This window comes from Lepidothrix coronata, unplaced genomic scaffold (assembly GCF_001604755.1).
Source record: "Lepidothrix coronata isolate B3197 unplaced genomic scaffold, Lepidothrix_coronata-1.0 Scaffold44, whole genome shotgun sequence".
Taxonomy (NCBI): Eukaryota; Metazoa; Chordata; class Aves; order Passeriformes; family Pipridae; genus Lepidothrix; species Lepidothrix coronata.
Window position 1 is genome coordinate 724385 of NW_016690224.1, and position 19421 is coordinate 743805.

The window sequence follows — 19421 nt, forward strand, 5'->3', positions numbered from 1 at the left end:
GAGGTCTTTGTTAAATATTTTTTTTAACTTTATGGTTTTCCGTGTGATTTTTTTTCTCTCTTTTCTCATTCCCCCTTCCTCTCTCTCCCCCCCCCTCCCGTCCAGGTTGGATCAACGGAATGGAGAACAGCACACAAGCCAGCACTTCTGTCGAGAAAAGAAATCACCATTGGAGAAGTTACAAGTTGATTATTGACCCGGCTCTGAAAAAAGGACAGCACAAACTCTACCGTTACGATGGGCAACATTTCAGCATGCCTGTGAGTGGGGGGCTCCCGGGTTTCCCTCACTGTGTTGTGTCTCCCCCCGCCCCCCCCCGGCTCCGTGTTACCGGCGTTTTGGGGGTTGGGGGTCCCTCCGGGTCGTGGTAATCCCCGCCGTGTGTGGGAGGGGGGTCTTGGGGGCACACGCACAGCCACCAAAGTTACCGCCACCTGACACTGTGTATTCAACTGTCAGGAGCCCAAACCTGCGGCTTTTTCCTGTGTTTCCAATCTGTGTGCATTTCCCAGCAGTATTGCAATTTGACACGTGTGTGTGTGTGCGCTTTCCCCTTCCCATGAGACAGCCCGTGCTTCCTTGGGGTTTATTTTTTCTTTTATTTGTGTCTTAAATTTCAAGCCTTATTATTGTTGTTTCTGTGTTTTCTCTCCTCCTCCTCCTCCTAGAACTCGGGAATTGCTCCTGTGGATTGTGTCAGGGATCCCAGAATAGGGCGAATATGGACCAAAACTAAGGAGTTGGAGCTGTCTGTCCCCAAATTCAAGGTACTGCCCCGAATTTTGGTTTTAGCTCTGTATTCTTGTTTATCTGGTAGTGAAGCCTCAGTTCCAAATAGTTTAATGGACCATTTAAATGACAGTCATATTCCTGTTAACATTGTTATTTAGCAAACTGTTTAACAATAATCCTCTTCTATAAGGATAACGAGAAATCAATGCATCTGTCTAACGAGATCACTTGAAGGTTTTGGAGCTGGGGCTTTTTGGGCAGGGGTCGGTGGAAGGGGGCTCTCCACTCACAGTGCTGCTCAAAATACATCTTTGTAGCCCAGAAAGGAGCCGGTTCCAATGAATGGCTGCGGCAGCAGAGCCTCTGCTCTCTCTGAGCTTCATCCCAGAGCCTCAGAAGCGGTTTTTTCCCCCCCAAAGTTTGCAGGATGTTTTAACCCTCTCCCTCCCGTGCCATCCTTAGGCCCTCCCCCACGCTCATTAAACAATGATGATTGTTTGTATCGCTCCCCACCTTGTGCCCGTTCCAGATTGATGAATTTTACGTGGGGCCAGTGCCTCCCAAGCAGGTCACCTTTGCCAAGCTGAACGACAACATCCGCGAAAACTTTTTGGCCGACATGTGCAAGAAATACGGAGAAGTGGAAGAGGTGGAGATTCTCTACAACCCCAAGAACAAGAAGCACCTGGGCATTGCCAAAGTCATCTTTGCCACTGTCAAGGGTGCCCGGGAGGCTGTCCAGCACCTTCACAACACCTCTGTCATGGGCAACATCATTCACGTGGAGCTGGATACGAAAGGTGAGGGGGCACATTCCGGCCTCACGCGTTTTGGGGTTTACAGAGCCCTTGACCATCCTACTTCCACCACGGAGGCTGTTGCAGAGGGTAGGAACCTGGTGATTAAAAATACGATGGGAGCCTGCAGCGGGTCTGGTGTCTGGGGCCTGGGCGAGTCACGTGGAGCCAAATGTGTTGTCTGTTGCTAAGAGACAGCCCTGTAATTTGCAAAATGCTGCCATTCTGCCTGTCCCCTGCCCGTCCCTGTCCCCGCTCCCTGCTCTCCCATGTCCCCCATCTCCCTGCCCCAGGCTGGCCCCTCTTGGCCACCTGCCGGGGCTGCCGGACCCCGGGACACCCGCCTTTTGCAAACTTGGGCTTTTTGGGCAAGTCCTGGTGGATCCTGGGACCCGAATCTCTGGGTTCTGGCAGCGGCAGCAGGGCTGGGTGCTGTCCTCTGCGTGCCTGGCATTTCATTGATACTTAGAGCACACTGGAGGCTGGGGCAGCAGAGTGCACACGCAGCACTTGTCAGGGTGTGCGAGTGTGTAAGTGTGAGACTGGCTCTTAAAGCGACAGGAACTCCCTGTCCTGGAGTAACCAGCTCCCGACCTCACACCCGAGCCCTCGGGAGCCCAATAAAGTTTCTGGAAGTGTGAAGGCATTGTGTTTAGTCTGTTCTCTCTCCTCCAAGTGTGTTAGGGAAGGGCTTTGCTAAAATCTGCCTGAATTTTATAAAATATCTAAAGCTGAGGAGGTGTAGATCTGTTGCTGCTTGTACTTCTTCCTTCTAAAGGTGGCATTTCTAGTTTAAAACTGACTTGCTGCACTCCTTCTTGGGAAGAGGACATTGCTAACACCATTTTCTTAAAAATGCTGTTATTTTTGTTCTGTACTAAAAGGTTTCAACAGTTTAGTGCAAGACCAGCACAGCAGTCGGTGTGCCACATGTGATAGACTAGAACAGGATGTTTGTTGACATTACTGACCACTGTTAGAAGAGAAATCACAGTAGTGGTATAATATTTTCTGTTGTGAGCTTGACCTTACATGTGTATACTTTGAAATTCTAGTATCATTAATTTTTACAGACAGGCTCCTTCCCCTGCTTTTAAATTTGAAGGTAAAAATCACATTTAAGAGCAAATTAACCATCTGCAGATTTACTAATGTAAGCTAAAGCTGGCTCATAAGCGGTGGATGTCTTAATGAGAGTAATTTTAAACAAGCTGATTGTACCACCTTCCTCCTTGTTCTCCATTTATAAACTACTCTGCAAGTCTTGACCAGGCAGCTGTTCCAGAAAGTTTGCAGCACATCAGGAAAATGAGGGGGGTTTAGTCTTCTGTTTCCTGGGAGAAAACACTGAAGTCTGTTTTCAGATTGCATTTCTGGGAGGTTTTTTTTGCCAGCTTTATGCTTCTAATGTATTTTTTTCCCACAGTTGCTTCTCTTTCATTCTAAAAGAGTAGGACTGTCAGTGTGCTATAATCTGTCAGAATCAAGTAAAAATGGAATTCCTAAAATAGCATTAGCAGGTTAGGGCATACTTAAAATATATATATCGGTTTTAACATTTCTTTCTAGTATTTCACTCTTCAAGAGAAGGAAAGGTTGGTTAAAACCTTTATTTTCATAGTGTAGAAAAATAAATATTAGGAGTGAAAGTGTCATTTTTATCTGTCTGGAATGAGCATAGGCCTGGGAATCTGAAACTAATAAATCCAGTCTCCTCATCTAAGACAGGCTTGTTTAGAGCAACTTCTTTGCCTCAGTTTATCCATTTATGGGCTGGACACAATTAATAATTGCCTGTTTTAGAGAAATAGATAGAACTCATTTCACATTCATAAACCTCTTTGAAACTGTAACTTTTCCTGCATTATATTGGGGATTCAGAAAGAATTATGAAACTTTGTAACAATTACTGTATATTTTTTCAAAAACCAATGAAAATAAGCCTAACACTTCTATATACACGGCATTGTGTTATGTGTAGGCGGTGTGTGTTAATATTTCAAGCATATCTTCAAGCTCTTGCAGTGAAAAGATCTATTTTATCACGACTTCAGTTGAGCTAGAACAGTTTATGTAGTTGAGGATGGCTCAGGACTTTTGTGAAATGAGATTTGATACCCAAATAACCTCATCTGCAGCATTTGTTCAAAATAAGTAAGTCTTTCACTACATAGAATTGTGCTAAGGGGTGCTTTGCTTTTGGATTTTATGGGGTGATTCAAAGGGAGTTTGAGGTTTAATCCTACAGGACTTCTGCATGAAAGTAGTCCTGGTTTTGGGGAGATATTGCCTGAATTCATTTTCTGGGCTCAGGTGCTGGGTCTGTCCATTTTTCTATGTATTCTTTATCTTTCAGAGCAAAATTCAGACAGTTTCAGGGTTTGATTCTGTTGCCTTTGAAGCTGATGACAGATTTCTTACAGACTGCAGAATAAGTAGGATTAAGTTTTTGTAGTAACGAAAAATTCAGCATTAAGAAACTGGGTCTTTGTAGACTTTGGGAATGAAAAGGCTGAGGGTCAGTAACACTGTATGGGACAGTTTGCTTCTCTGGCTTTGTTCTTCTAAGGATGTTACTGAGTATTCCTTAAATTATGGGGGGGGAAAAGGATTAATTGGCGTGTTTTGGAAAGGCAGCGTTAACGGTTTTGTCCTCAGCATTCCCATGCACCGTGTTTGCATGAGTAACAGGCAGTTTCTACGAGCAAGGTGTGCAGGGAGAGCTTTCTGAAGAGGCTCTGGGTGTTGGCAGAGGCTTCTCCCTTGGGTGAGAGTTTCACTTCTCAAATCTGCAAGCTATTTGCTTGGCACTTTGGAGAGGAGGGAAACGGCTGCGCTCCAGAGAGCATGGTAAGGAGCAGAGCTGCCAAGCAGGCTGAGAAGAGGAAAAAGGATTTAGAAGCCTCCTTGTCTTGGCTGGAGAAGGGAGTGTCTGACTTCTCTTGCCCAGCAGATTATTTAAAAATGATCCCTGGGAGCTCAGAGGTGATAACTGCTCCTCTCTTGCACGGATGCAGCGGGCTGGGAGCGGTAGCAGGGTCACGTGGGTGTCAAGAATGTGTATTTTCACCAAGACTGTATTATTCCTGTTTAATCAACTCTCACATTGTGGTCTGTGCAGGTGAGACCCGCATGCGATTCTATGAACTGCTGGTTAATGGTCTTTACACTCCTCAGACCCTCCCTGTAGGCACCGAACAGGACGTGTCCCCAACTGGGAGTGAAGCTCTCCAGGTAGGAGTGCTTGGCTTTTTATTTTTTTTTTTTAAGAATAACTTTCTAGAAAACTCCAAACATTAAAGTTAGCATTTTAACACTTTTAATTTAGCTTCTTTTTCCTGTCTTGCCATAGTTCCAGTGGATGTTGCTAATTCACATTTAAATATAACTTGCTCATAATTGCCATAGCAAATGTACCTCTGAATCAGAGCATGTGGCTGATCTGTGTCTCCATAGCACGGGAAGTGCTTTTTGTCTTTCTGAGTGAAAAATGCCTCCAAAACCGACAGAATGTGCCCTATTAACATCAGAAATTCCTGCAGTTAGGACTGGATCAGATCTGTCCCTGAGATGAGATTATTCCCTTGAAGTCAGGGGAATGATTTACAGTGGTACATTTGGCCTGGTGTCTGTGGTGTGTAATCTCAGCGCTCACGGACTTCAGCCTTGCTTAAAGGCTAAAAGGTGGAAGGGGACTGAGCTTCAATAGTGGCATCAATTTTCCAGAATCTTAATTAGTTGCTGGAATCAGCTGTTAATAAAAGCAGTGGGCAGAATTCCTGAGGGCTTCCAGGGGTCCCTCGATATTTAGGGCACAATTCTCTGCATGGCTTCGTACGATTACCTGCTTCCCTGCAATCCCCACTGGGATGAGAGGGCGAGGGGGAAGGGAAGCCTGTTTGTGTGAAGTTGTCAGCCTCTTTGACTTGTCTAAATGTACTTTGGCTCCTCATTGTGACTTAAGAACCCACTTTAAGACATCAAATTTGAAAGAGATTTGGCAGGGATTTCTTTTCTCTACTTCTCTGTGCTCTTAAAATGTCACGATTTCATTAATTCTGAGATCAGGCATTCTCAGGACAGGTGAGAGCTATACCTTGAACATGGAAATTCCATTGATCTGAAAAAATAAATTTCTCCTCTTCTCCCACCAACCATCCCAACATCACCAAGGCGAAATCTCAGTATCTTTTTAATAAAATCATGAAGAGGTTGGTTCTTCCTTACCTCCCAGCAAGGTGCTTTTAAAGGCAGGAGGGAGGCAAGTAATGATTTTGCTGGGAGCCCTGCTATGAGCAGGGCCTGGCTGCTCATTTCTGCTGGTTCCATATCTCAAATAAAAATAGACAGATTTGTTCTTACTCCTTTTTCAGGGTTAGCAGCAAATTGATGGTATCCCCCAAAGTAGTCCCTGCTGTAATTATCTTTTAGATTGTTTCTCTAGATGCTGTGTTTTTGTATTATATTATTATCCCGAATTGATTTTTTTCCCAATTATCACCAAAATTATTGCTTTGTGGGTAACTTCAGCTGTTTTGCATCATGTTTTTGACACTAGAATCCACCAACAAACTTATTTGCTGTTGTAGTTTAGTAAAATACTCCTGACAATTGCCTTCCCCCTCATGCAGAGCAGCAAAGACCTGACAGTTCTGCAGTCCCTGCCTCTAGGTCATGTACAAACCCCACTGAAAGACAGTCTACACCAAAGGTGCAGAGATGTGGTTGTTGTCAAGAACCAGCCACGTGCTTCCTGCTCCTTGCCGTGGGTTTTAGAACAGTTGAGGAAGAAACTTTCCTGATGTCCATGTGGTCATGGTCTCTAGGGGGTCACACCAAGAGCAAGTGCACACTGTTGAGTGGGTGAGACGTGTGTGAGCATAGCAGGCAGGTGAGGGCTCAGCTTGAGTTTGCTGCTGGCATGTTCCACGCAGGTCATTTTACAGGTGTCTCTACCTGCCTGTGCTTGAGAGAGGAGCAGCCAGCCTGTAGCCTCACCAGTTTGCTGTCCTGATGTGATTTTGGGGAGCTGGAGCTCAGTCCTGCCTCTCTTGCTACCAGGGGGATTCTCACTGAGCTCCTGCTTTGCATTATGGAAAATTGATTCCGGAGCTGATGATTAGTGTGGCACTGTTATGACTCAGCAGAGTCTGAGTTGGAGCAGGGCTGCTCCTAGAAACCCCCTGAACGTGCCTGTGGAGTGAGTTGCAGAGCAATGACTTGGCTGCTCTGTAGGTTTGTAGGGTTTCAGTTTCAAATGCCATAGTCAGTAGTGCTCTACCTGAGCATTCATCTTCAGGAAGGGCTTTAAAAAGGTGCTTTTGGCAGTTGAGAACTTTTTATGCCTTTTATATGTGTAGCCTTCTCCCTTGTTATAGATGAATGTTTGGGAGAGAGGCTGGTGGGGCAGCTCTGCTGCAGAGGTTTGGCTGCAGGCTGGCAGTTTGCTGCTTTGTATGTTTTGATTTGTTCACAAAAAAAGATAAATTGGTAATCTCACATCTCAGACTTTTTAAATTTTCTTTCCTATATGCAATTTAGACAAGCCTTACATAGTTGATAGAAATTGAAACTCTTTCAGATAAAAGTGGTGTGCAAGTCTCCTGTTCACCTGATGCACTTGGGTGTAGCTTATGAGGAAAACTGTCTGCTTTCTTCTTCCTCCTCTTGCAGACAAGTTCCTCTTTGCTTGCCTTTTTCTTTTAAATCAAAGGGAACTGTTAATAATGGATAATGGTTTGTGTTTTCAGGGACTCTGTAACCTATTTATTTTTTGGTCGTGGAAATCACTGCGAACTCTCGGGTACTCAACTCCTCTGAAAACCAAACGGATTAGACAAATATCTCTGTAAAAGTGTGTGTTTAGGTGCTTTTCTCTGTTCTGTTTTCACAGTTGACGGATTCCCTGAAGCGCCTGAAAGACAGTAACCTTTCTTCCACGGGCTCCTCTGTTACCCCAAACAGCAGCACGCCCTTCTCCCACGACACAGCCTATTCCAGCTGTCGGCAAGACACCCCGAACTCGTACAGCCAATTCACCCCGCAGTCCCAAGGAACACCTCACACCCCACGGTTAGGGACGCCGTTTTCCCAGGATTCCACCTATTCCAGCCGTCAGACAACGCCTGTGTACCATTTTGGGCAGGACAGTGGGTACAAACCCAGGAGACACGAAACAAAATTTACGGATGCCTACAACCGCCGCCCGGGACATCAACATCACTACGTGCACAACTCGGCGGGCGTGTTCCGAGGCACGGAGCATCAGTTCAGTACGTACAAATCCCATCAGCAGGAGCCAGTTCAGTTCTCTCACACTCCTCCCCTGAGCCACTCTAGTTCTTCGAGCTACAAATCTGCCTTCTCTCCCTACCAACCACCAGCTGTATTTCCCCAATCTGACGAGCAGCAGTTTCCCCAAACTTCCAGGGAAACAGAGTACCGGAGACCCGCGCCCCCTCCCACTGAGATGGTTGTGGAAAGCAGTGCTGCCCCTAGCATCGATTTTGTCCCAGTGAAGGAGAAACCAGAGGAGCCTCCGCCCTTGCCCGACTCGAACTCTGTTCCTGAACCGAGCACAGCATCCTTCTCTCAGACTCCAGAGAGGAGCGAGACCCCTGGCACCCCCACCATGGAGTCTGAAATGCAGCATAACAGTTTAGACTCAAGGATTGAGATGCTCTTGAAAGAGCAGAGAACAAAGTTACCCTTTCTTAACGAGCATGACTCGGATAACGAGGTCCGAATGGAAGGTAGCCCTATTTCCTCCTCTTCTTCCCAGCTCTCTCCCATCACACCGTACGGTTCAAACTCTCAGCCTGGTTTCAGGGGGCAGACGCCTTCCTCACGCCCTTCCAGCACGGGCTTGGAGGACATCAGCCCAACGCCGTTACCTGACTCCGACGACGACGAGCCCATCCCTGGGACAGCTTCTCTGAGTCAGAATTCCCGGGGGACATCGGAGGCCAGCATGACTCCCAGTGATCAGCTGGGCAGGACCTCCAAAACCGAGACCTCGGAGGCTAAAGAGATGGTGCCTGGTGACCAGACTCCAACGTCAGAAAAAATGGACGAGGTGAGTGAGCTGGAACTGAGTTGTGGAGCTCCGTGCTTGCCCCTGGAGCTGGACAGGGCAGGGGATTGTGCTCGTCTTTGTGTCTTCAGAGCATGAGGTTTCTGGTGGCTCTTCCTTTTACTCAAGGCAGCTGGAAACGAGTTAGATGTGACACAGAGTGATGGTCTTAACTTGCCAATCTCCAGCTTTCCATGTTTATAATGTCAGCCTGCTGCAATTTATAGCTTCAGGAGAGCTCAAGGACTGCACAAGCCACCAAAGTTTGGCCAGTGCTCACGCTGTGTGAATGTCCTGAGTGTTGACAGACACTTAAGCCACTAGAGGAGTTAATGGAGCACTTTCTGCCATTGCTGTGGTCCCTGAGCAGGAGTGTGTATGTAGCCACACTCTTGCTTAACGGGACTTTCATGTTGCACTGAAGTATTGAGTGTATACGATGTTTGAAAGCTCTCCAGCTATTTCTGCCATCTGGTTCAAACGGGAGACAGTTGCTGGGTTTTAATACTCCCTTTGCTCGTTTGGAAGGGGGAGGTAGTTGACTTGTGGGGGATGTGCTCCACTGAGTCTTCCAATAATAGAGCAGAGCTCGCTGCCTCTGCTGGGGCATTTGTGGCTGAAAGAAGAGCGAGAGCGGAACAGTGTGGAGTGGTGCCAGCAGACAGAGGAATTATGTTGCATGGCCTGTCTGTTTGGGAGGTCTTTTGCAACAAATGTGACTATCACTGCAGTGGACATGTGGGTCCTATTCTGCTGTGTCAAGGAACAGTCAAAATACAGATCTTTGCAAATGCCAGGCCCTTTCTCCTCAGTGTTTATAATGGTCATGCAAGGGAATGAAACTGCTGTCCCTGCTGTACAAGAACGCTGCAGTCAAGAGGGCTGGTCTCGTGTAAATGTCCCGAGCATGGTACATCAATTTAATTTACTCATGAAAGTTTGCCGGGGTTAAGCTGGCAGAATAGATTTCCCTCCAGTGGTTTGCAGTTATGAGGTTTTCACCCGAGAAGCAGCTGCATTTTGGGAGAGGAGGAGCTACTCTTGTAGCTGTGGGCTTTGCAGAGACTGGAGGGAAAGCTCTGCAGCAGTAACAGAGTGCAGGTCTCGGTGCTACACAGTGAAAACAGTGTGACCGCGCTGGATATTTTGTTTTTTCTGCGGGCCTTTCCAAACCTTCTTGTCCTTGCAGTTGCCAGTTTAGCGTTTGAAACAATTCAGCTGCTTGAGTTCTCATTCATCACTGGGGCTGGCCCAGGCTCCCCTCTTGGGAGGCAAGTCCCTGGCCCGTGGGGCCTGATGATGTGTTAATTAGGAATGGAGTTTTGATTCCTTGAGCTTGGTCTGGCAGGCGTGAGAGGGGATACTCTTGGTTTGCCTGAAAAACAATGAGGAAGACCTGCCTCATCTCCTGCCTTTCTGGGTTTGTATTTGCTGTCCTTGCTCTCGTGCAAGTGGGTTGCAGCCAATTCTTAGTGTGTTTAGGAAGGTGGGTGGATGCCAGGGTGGTGTGTGGGGTCAGGCACTTTCTGTAGCGGACACTGGCGTTGGGGGACTGGCTGGGGTGGGATGTTGTGGGCTGTGATGTGGGGCAGCAGCATGCTGATGTTGAAGCCCTTGTTAAGTCTTTGTTTCTCCTTAATGAGATGCTGGTGTCAGTAGTTCACATCGATGGTTCTGTGATACAAAATGATGTAAATGTGTCAATCCTCTGCAGAAGTCAGAAGGGTGATAGCAGGGTCTCCATGCAGGTCACTGCTGCCTTAACTATCTCCTCCCCCTCCAAAAAAGTTGATGTTTGATGTTTGAGCTGTTTATTCAAACCTCCTCTTGGTTACAAATCACACTAAACTATTCTGGCATGTTTGAAAAGTTGCCTGTGTCTTTCATTGCTCCTTGTGATGCACAAAAAACAATCTCCATGTGTTTTTGCTTCCTTCCCCTGTCCTTCTCCCCCACAGTTTTTTTGCTTTAGAAAAAGGCTCTGCTGGCTTTCCTCTCTCTTGCTGAAGGAGCAGAGCTGAACAGTGACTTAACATAGGCTGAAATTTGAGCTGCAGCTTTCCAACTGAGTTAGAGAGGGGCATTGAGTCTGTCTAAGGGCTGGAAAGCTAAACCTCCGGCTTCAGCCTATTGTGATACCACTATTCAACTCCAGTCCTTCAGAGAATCCTCCAGCAAAACAGAGGGAAGGCAGACCCAAATATTTCTAGTGACTGTGTGGCTTGGGGAGTGGAGCAGGAATGACATATTAGTGTAGGAAAGGCTCATTAAGTATCATAAGGAAGCAATAAAGGGCAGAGAGTTTGAACTTCTTATTTACTTCATATTTGGCTCTTCAGGGGTCGGAGCAGCCCCAGGCCAGCTCTTTTGGGCGGGTGCTCTAGCTGGGAAAATCTCAGGATTCATAAGGATGCCAGCAGAGTTGCAGGGAAGTTTTTCCTGAGGACCTCATCCTGTTTCCCATCAAACAAGCATGATTTTTGCTAATACAGTAACATCTGGTCTGTAGGTGAAGTGCTGTCAAATCGTCAGGCAAATTGCTCCCCCCCGACTTGCCATGAGTAAAGGAGGTACAGCCCAGCCCCAGCAATTGCTCTGATTTATCATGCAAGACCCCAGAGCTTGATTTCAAGATCCGGTATGATACTCCTAAGCCAGAGTTTGGCAGGGAGCTTGGGTGTGGGAGAGGAAGGGCCGTGCATCTGTCTGCAACACCTACCCCAACTAATCTGGGAGCAGTGATTAAGGTCTGCAGAGAAAGTCCTGCTAAGCTTAGCCAAGGGAAAAGGCCAAAGTGTGGAACTGAGTGGGATGTGGGCAGTACGAAGTGAGGGGAGGAAAAGGATCATTTCCAAACAGCACAACCTGCCAGCCAGGAAGACAGGGCAGAGAGGGCTTTTTCAAGAAACTAGAAGATGGCAAAGAAAAAAAAGGAAAGAAAAAAAGTTGAGCTGCATTGTGATATCAGGAAATTTTTGAGGGTAGCAATGTCCAAACTTACCTTCCTGTGTGCTTGAAAAGGTAAAAAGGAAAGAACTGTAATAATTTCTTTTCACAGGATCTTGGCTGTTTCAGAAGTGCAAAGATTAAGTACATACAGTTTGACGTTTTGACATCCCATCTGAGCCAGGTCTTGTTTTGGCTTGGCTTGTGACAGGAAGAGGCCCTGCCTTTGTGCTGGGGAGGGTGACAGGATTGCAGCGAGTCACTTTGTTGTATATTGATGATGTCTTTCATGTTTCAGCTTATGAATGTATCAGTTTGTGTGCATAGCCAGCATGTAATAGGAAGACTGTATGGTTGACAATGGTATTCTTCTAGATGTATAAGTACGAAAGTACTTTTTAATTGAGGTATCAGCAGTCTCTCGTCTTCCTGGTAGTTTGGCTAAGCACTGAGTTACTGTGGAGGGAAGAGTGCCTTGAAAACGCCAAAGATCATCATAAAAACGAAGATCCTGAAATGTGAATGAGGCAAGAGCAGTTCTACTGTTTGCTGTGAATTTTAGCAGATGGGTTGGGGAGTGAACTGAAAGTCACACAGTGCACAGCAGCCCTGGAGACCCCGAAAGCCACTGCTGTCACCAGCTGTCTCACCCGGCTGTTGTGAATGCTTTTAATGCCATGCTGGGTGCTGAGGTGCCTCTTGCAGGACAGTGTCAGCATCCCTGTGACAAGCTGTGCAGATGCAGGGTCCTCTCACAGTTACCCAGGGAGAATTTCTGAGCTGGGCTTACACACAGACGACGTAGGTCAGGCTCAGCCCTACAGGAAGCTCTGCTGAAGTCCCTGAGGTTACATCTGGGCTGAATTTGCACTTGGTGTAAAAGTATCTTTGGGTTCTTGTGTGGTCACGGCCAGAACTGGAAGAAATTTATGTTGAAGTGTCACATTGTCCTCCGGAGCCTTAGCAGGATGTGATGACATTCTCCTCAAGACACTGCCTCGTGTCTTGTGTGGCTCCTTGCTGCTGCACCCCCATCCAGACTGGGCAGTATTTCAGTAGCTGGTAAATGATTCCTGCAGGGCCAAATTCAACCTTTAGTTGTCACGAACACTTGTGAGACAAACCAGTGCCCCAGTGCCATCGGGCAGCGAGAGGAGCTGCCGGGGGTTTCGCTGCCAGCAGTGCCTGCAGTGGTTGCCCCAGGAGTGGTCTGTGCCCCTTGGAGCTCAGCTGGGCAGGAACACATCTGTCTGTGCCTGCAGAAGGATGTTCTTGTCCTATACCCTGCTTTCACCCATGGGTTGTGTGGGTCAGAGGCAACCCTGTGTTCCTGGGACCTTGGTGATGGGTTACATGGAGCCTCCTAAGGATGAACGCAGTCACACCCTTCTGAGGGATGTTTCTGGGCTGGATGGTGCATAAGTGATTTATTCAAGGTAAATGCACATTAAGGTTGTGAAGGTAGAGCCTTAAGAGCCAGGAAATTTGATACCTTCGTTTCCACAGTAACTGTGCAAGAACCCTTATGCCCATAAGTAGCTGTTATGTATGTATAATATATATGGGTACACCTGGGATCCAATTTACAGCTGGAGTGGGATTCATCATTCCTGGAGGGAGATGGGGGGAGTAGATGTGGCGAATGGTTGCTCTCAATGTAGTTTTTTAATTGAAGAAGGGAGAAAATCCTGAGAGCTGTGATTTATGCCCAGTCTCATAAACACTTTTTCAAATTTTCCTGCCTCCTGAGCTCTTGTGAATGCAATCATGCCTGACAGAACCGGTTCCTAATGGAAACTCAAAAAATAGGTGTATGTTATGACCATGACTTTCCAGCAATGCAGCCAGCCAATGCCCAGGCAGCAGAGATTTGGATGACTGCTGTGGTTTTACATGTGAATTACACTAGCCATGCTCAACCCGTGAAATTAAAATGAGAGTGGACTACTTAAGCTGTGGGTTCAGCTCTGCCCTTCCTGACCCACTGCACAGCAGCAGCAAGAAGCCACGGGGACTTCAGGGGATCTTACAGAGTTTAAGCTTGTTCAGAAAAGAAAGACGGCACACAAATCCCTCAAAAGGTGATTTAAATGTGACACTACACTGACACTGGCCCCTTTGAGAGCTCAGAGATCTGTTCAGCCCCTGTGTCCAGAGGAGGGAGCAGACTGGGGCAGGACTGCAGCCCTGTGTCTTTCTGGGTTGCTTGGGGCTGAGGGTCAGTTCCCATATAACCTGGCCAAGGTAAGGACATCGAGGCTCCCGAAGCAGTGGAAGTGCAAGGTATTGTTATCTTACTTTTTTTTTCAGAGCTGATACTGGAAGATCCCAGGCAGGGGCTGCTGCATTGTGCATTGCATGTACAGTGTTTCATTTACCACATGCTGCATTGTGCATTGCATGTACAGTGTTTCATTTACCACATGCATGTACAGTGGTTCATTTACCACATGCTGCATTGTGCACTGCATGTACAGTGGTTCATTTACCACACGACAGCCTGCTGCTCCTGCAAAAATTTGTAGAAAGTAGAGAAGTCTGTTGTGTTTGCTAACTTGTTTCACTTTTGACTTTTTGAATTTGGCTCAGATTTGATTCTTGGAGTGCTTGCACAGTGGTTAGCAGAACAGAGGGCTTGACCAGCCAAATGTGTTCAGTTGAGGAAGCAGTAGTTTTAAAGTCACTTTTTCAGAGCAGGATTGCACAGGATTCCCCTGGTGTTCCTAGTGATACACCCACTCATACATGTCTGCTTGTTGGGAGGGGGAAAACCTGAACGGAAAAATATTTGGCTGTTTTTGGTTTGTTTTTTTTGGATACTTAACAACTTCAGTAGAGTGAGAGAACATGTCTCTTGTTGATAACAGAGCTGAAAATGGTGAAATGCTCTGGAGTGTAACTGAAAAATAGAAAGCGGGCTGTGGTTGGGAGGCTGAGTGGTTCTTTCACACCAGGCCAAGGCTTTGAGGCTTTTGCATTTTGCATACCTGATAGAAATGACATTGCCATTCCTTTTTATAAATCACTGTTGCTGACAATGCTCTCACCACTACCTCAGTTCCTTCTGTTTTGCCACCAGTGACTTTCTGTAAGTTTTCAGTTCCTGGTGGGCTGGTTGTGTACACTTGAATTGCTTGTTAATAGGCAGAGCACTGCGTGGTTTGTGTTTGTGTAATCTGTAGATGCTCTGCTGCACTGGAAACTTAGATCCAAATTACACTGTTTAACCATAGCATATAGCTGAGGGTGCAATAATATCTGCAAATCTGAGAGCTCTACACACCATCCACAGTTAGAGAACCCTTGCCATCTTCCTTTTGCTGCTTGCAGAGTTCTTCCTATTCTTTCCAGCACTCAGGTTTTAGCAGTGACGGTATTGAATGTTCAGATGTCATAAATGCAGGCTGTGAAGCCTCACATTGAAGTGACACGTTTTCCTCACAGTTTCTCCAACCCATTGTCATTCCAGTTGTGTTTCGCATCTGATGGTTGTGAAAAGTGACCAAGGGAACGCAGACAAGTTGCTGGATGGCGACGTGTGTTGCAACATGCAGTGACACTGAGAAAACGTGCCAGTGTGTTAGGTAATCAGCAGAAATATTGAGAAGATAATTGCTGTTAACATATTGTGCTGGCAGCCGCCAGAACAGCACTAATTTCTGGGTCTGGTTTTGAAGAAGCCGGAGCAGCCGCTGTGTTCTATATGTGTCTGTGTCTGACACAGAGCACTGAGCAGACGAGTGCTTATTCAAATTTCTGCTGGCTGGTGCCTTTCCTGGAGTCCTCTAAATAGATGCAGTTCATCAGTAGAATGTTTTTTCCATATTGCACCGATTTTGAGTCCTGTGACTTTGCCACCCCCCCCTTCTATTAATTTTAATTTTCAGTTTGGGGTACTTGTTTGTACCTACTGAAGACGGGGCAAAACTCAACATGAAACTCCTGAGTTCGTTAACTCTGCACGTCATGTACCTGCCCACAAGGGCTCCTTTGACCCAGACGTGTTACTGCTGTCTCAGGATTTATTGTGAAATTTGCAGTACTTGCTTTTGGAAATACCCATTCATCATGGGCATGAAAGATAGCTCAGATTTTGTACTCCTAAAAACAAAGTATTTAAAAAAAAGCAAAAACCAAAAAAGAAATGGTAAAGGGAAAAAAAAGTATTTTAAAATGTTTTTTTATTTGCATAGCACTGAAATAAAGTCAATATCTGCCCCCATACGTTTCCAGTGGTGCAGATGGGCCTTGTGAGGTCAAGATATATAAATACATAAAATAGCAAGACAGCAAATTGGGTTTCTCATTTCTCTCCAGGTTGCAGTAGGTGGAATAGGTTTGCTCCTCGGGCTGTTGCAAAAGTGTTGCTTCAGGAGCAGTTTGAGTAAAGGAAGTTGTTGGTGGCTTGGGCTCCGGCAATCGCTCTGTGCACGGAGGGCACCGTGAGCCTGCGCAGCACAGCCCGGGGGGAACCGAAACTGCTCCAGCACGGGGCTGGCAGCAGTTCTTTGGTTGGGAGGGTTGGTTGCAAAAGGGTCAGAGAACTGGGGCTCAACTTCCAGTTTTCCCTCGTCAGAACTTGGGTGTTTCGACTTCGTCGCTTTTCAGCGGCGTTTGGAGTCGCCGGCTGCTCCGGACTGTTTGGAGTGTTTGGAGTCTGTGTTTGTGGGGAGCTGACAACTGTTTACCAGGTGCAATTATCACACACCTTTGACCAGCTCACCTGTGCTTTGCCCAATCTCTTTCTCTCTCCATATCAGGCAGTAAGTCAGGGACATAGTTAGGAAAAAGGCTCTGAGATGGTGAGGAGGGGAGGAAGAAGAGAAGCAAAGATGGTCTCCCCAGTCCTTCCTGTCTTTCCTCCTTGCTTGCACCTTCAGCTGTTCAAGGTGGAATGTCCTCAGGCTCGCCACTGCCCAGATTCCCTGTGTCAATGAGTGCAATGGCACAGAGCCTTGGGAAGAAGAGGGCTAAGGATGGTGAAGAACAGATGGGGTTTTGTTTTTCCTGGGCCTTTTGCTGGCCTGATCAAGGGATTGGATATCTGCTGCTTTTGTGGGTGGTGTGGAGTGGGAGTTGCTGTCTTACATCCATTTTTTTTTCCAAAAGAGCTGTGTTTTGCAGTGAGCAGATAGAGTTTTGTACTGCGTCCAAGTGGTGCGTCCTCCTCCAGCAGTGCAGGATTAACATGTGTTGCACACACCAGGGAGACATTCCCTTTGGAGCCTGGGGAGGGATTGCTGAAGTAGGCAGCTTTTTTCCAGGTTTCCCTGTTCCCAAAGGAGCTTGTTATTTCTGGTGCCTTGTGTATCCCAGGCAAAACAAAATATATCCATTTCAGGTGATAGCAGTTGTTTGGTGGAAGCAGGAGCTGGTGTGATGTTGGCACATGGCTCTGGGGACCGTTTCCCAATCCAGCTCTTGTTGCTAAGCAGTTGCCAAACGTGGCATTTTGGTCAGCAGATGTGGCCAAGAGTTTCCAGTGCAGATAATTGACATATTGTCTTTGAAGGATGCAGATAAATGTGAGCAACTGTTATCATGGTGCTACAAGCATTTTGCTATTGTCACGGGAAAAAAAATACTTGGAAAATGTGAAAATACTTTGTACTGCATGAAATTATTCAAATGACAATAAAACATAAAGGCCAGTCTACTGGTGGAATGGATGCCTTGGAGATGTGCAGGAAGGATGCATTTTGACAAGGGAATCTCAACAAATTTATTGCTTGGTAATACAGTGTCAGGTGGGATGTACCTCCCAAATAACCTCAGAAAGGTGTTAACAGCAGATGGTTTTGCAATCCTGAGGGGTGTTCCAGGCCAGTGAGAGGCAGGTAGGTGGTGTGGGTTTGGTGGCAAGGGGCAGCCTGGCCCTTGCAGAGCCCCGTTGGAGGATGGTGTCCTGATGCTGGAACTGCTTTTAGATTCCCTGGGAGCTGGCGTTGTGCCGGGAGCACCCAGCATGGCTGCGAGGCACCAGAACTAAGCTGTGATCCCTGCTGGGTTGGAGGCTCAGGCTTCAGCTTGAGGAAGTCTTGTTGCATGACTTCGTCTTGGCTCATTGCTGGGGCACACTTGCTGCAGGCAGAGAAGTGGCTTTTGGCACAGTGGCTGTGGGGGCACAGTCCTTTGGTGGCTTTTGCAGCCCAGCTCCTCTGGTTGTGTATCGCTGTGGGGTCTTGGAGAGGGGGAGGCAGGCAAGAGAACATGAGGAATTTGGGTTTGAACTGTGATGTGAGGAACATGGGTTTTGGGGTCAATCACTGAACAGTAGGTAAAGCTTCCACATGCCTTCTGTTCTTGCTCTGAAAGGGTTTATGTGGAACTGCTTTCAATGTCCAAGTGGAGCTTTAGATGGTACCATGCATTAAAAGAAAAAAAAATCCAAAACTCAGAAGGGCAGCTCTGAAGGAGTCTGACTTTGAGTTGGGATGGAGCTTATGTGAGGACTGGATTTTATTGTAAGTGAATTTGGGGCTAAGTGTACAAACGGAATTGTAAGAAGGAGGAATGTTGGACTCTGGTTATGACCCAGGTTTTGCAGTACTTTTACTGTTTTAACTGAGCTCTGGAATCAAGAGCATTGCACGGTGCAGTTGTTCTAGTGAGGCACAACCTTAGAATCACGTCCAGTGAGATGTATCGATGATAGTTTGTGCTGTAAGTACCACTGTGCAGCTCTGGTGCTTCAAAAGGTGCTGAGACTAAACTGTCCTAAGTAATAAACTATTAGTTGCAAACCACCAAGCCAGCTGTTCCTGCACAACTGCTTAAAAAATAAAAAGATGCCCGTGCCTTCCAGCTGGTCACCTGGATCAGTGAGCAAGGCATGGAATGCATGAGCACAGAGCTGTGTTTGGCTGGTTTTGTGCCTTTCTCACAACTATTTCACATAACTCTTCAAATGAATAACCTACCATTTCGAGACTTCATATGTAACTTCAGACTAGGGGACCAATCTAATGGGAAAGCTGCTCTAAAAATTACAAGTGAGACTTGTGGGATTGAGAGGGGTTTAGATGTGTCTGCTCAGGTATGGGCTGTAGAGATGCTGGACTGCCCTGTGCTTTTGCAGGGCTTTGTGCTCATTGCCAGCATTTTAACAAAGCTCTTTAAATCAGCTATTAAGGAAGTGAGTAGAATAAGTGTCACCAACGTGGGGAGGAGGCCTGAAAGAGCCTGAGGGCTGGAGTGGTGGGTCTGAGGAGCAGAACATGGATCACCTGTCACTGTCTGCTGCTAACAGGCTCTGCCCATGTACATGCAGTCCTTTCACTTGAGCAGTCACCTGTGGGAGGGCTTGATTACAGCTCTGCTGCAAGAGAGAACAGGAGAGACTTTGGACTAACTCATGAGTTAGCAAGGAAAAGGCACATCTTTATCTTTCCTTGGCTGTCTATGTTGGGGGTTATTTCGTCTGGGTTACTGGGAGTCCTTCAGTGGGAGGTCAGGGCAGTGGATGCCATCACAAGCCCTCTCAGAGCCAGGCTGTGTGTGGTGACGCTCCCCTGGGGTCCCTCATCTGCTCATGACCAGCAGATGAACAGTGATCTTGTTCAGTAGTTGCTGGTAGACCTGTCTTCCACAAACATCTAATCCCTTTTTCAACCCATCTGCGCTTGTGAGCCTGCAGTGTCCTGTGGCAGTGAGGTGCACAGCTCAGTTTTGTTTGAGGTGCAAAGTGTTTCCATGTGTTTGTTTAAACCTCCTGCTTGCTAATTAGGGGACAGGTGGGGAAATGGGCATACTTTACCTCTCCTCTCTTCTTTGCATATTTTATGCCTGCACAAATGGCAGTGGGAATGCAGCCCAGCTGGGGGGTATTTCCACTCTGATGCTTTAGAACAGTTGTGGTTGCATGATTTGTTTTG

At 46.8% G+C, this 19421-nt stretch overlaps 1 protein-coding gene across 1 annotated transcript in view; it reads left to right on the forward strand.

Moving 5' to 3' along the window:
* Window positions 1-19421, forward strand: part of SETD1B (SET domain containing 1B) — a 51463-nt gene that overhangs the window by 1944 nt on the left and 30098 nt on the right. Inside the window, exons 2-6 of the mRNA XM_017813933.1 lie at window positions 106-260; window positions 669-767; window positions 1262-1532; window positions 4651-4763; window positions 7423-8604. Coding sequence (XP_017669422.1) covers window positions 106-260; window positions 669-767; window positions 1262-1532; window positions 4651-4763; window positions 7423-8604 — 1820 coding nt within the window. The remainder of the gene's footprint in view (window positions 1-105; window positions 261-668; window positions 768-1261; window positions 1533-4650; window positions 4764-7422; window positions 8605-19421) is intronic.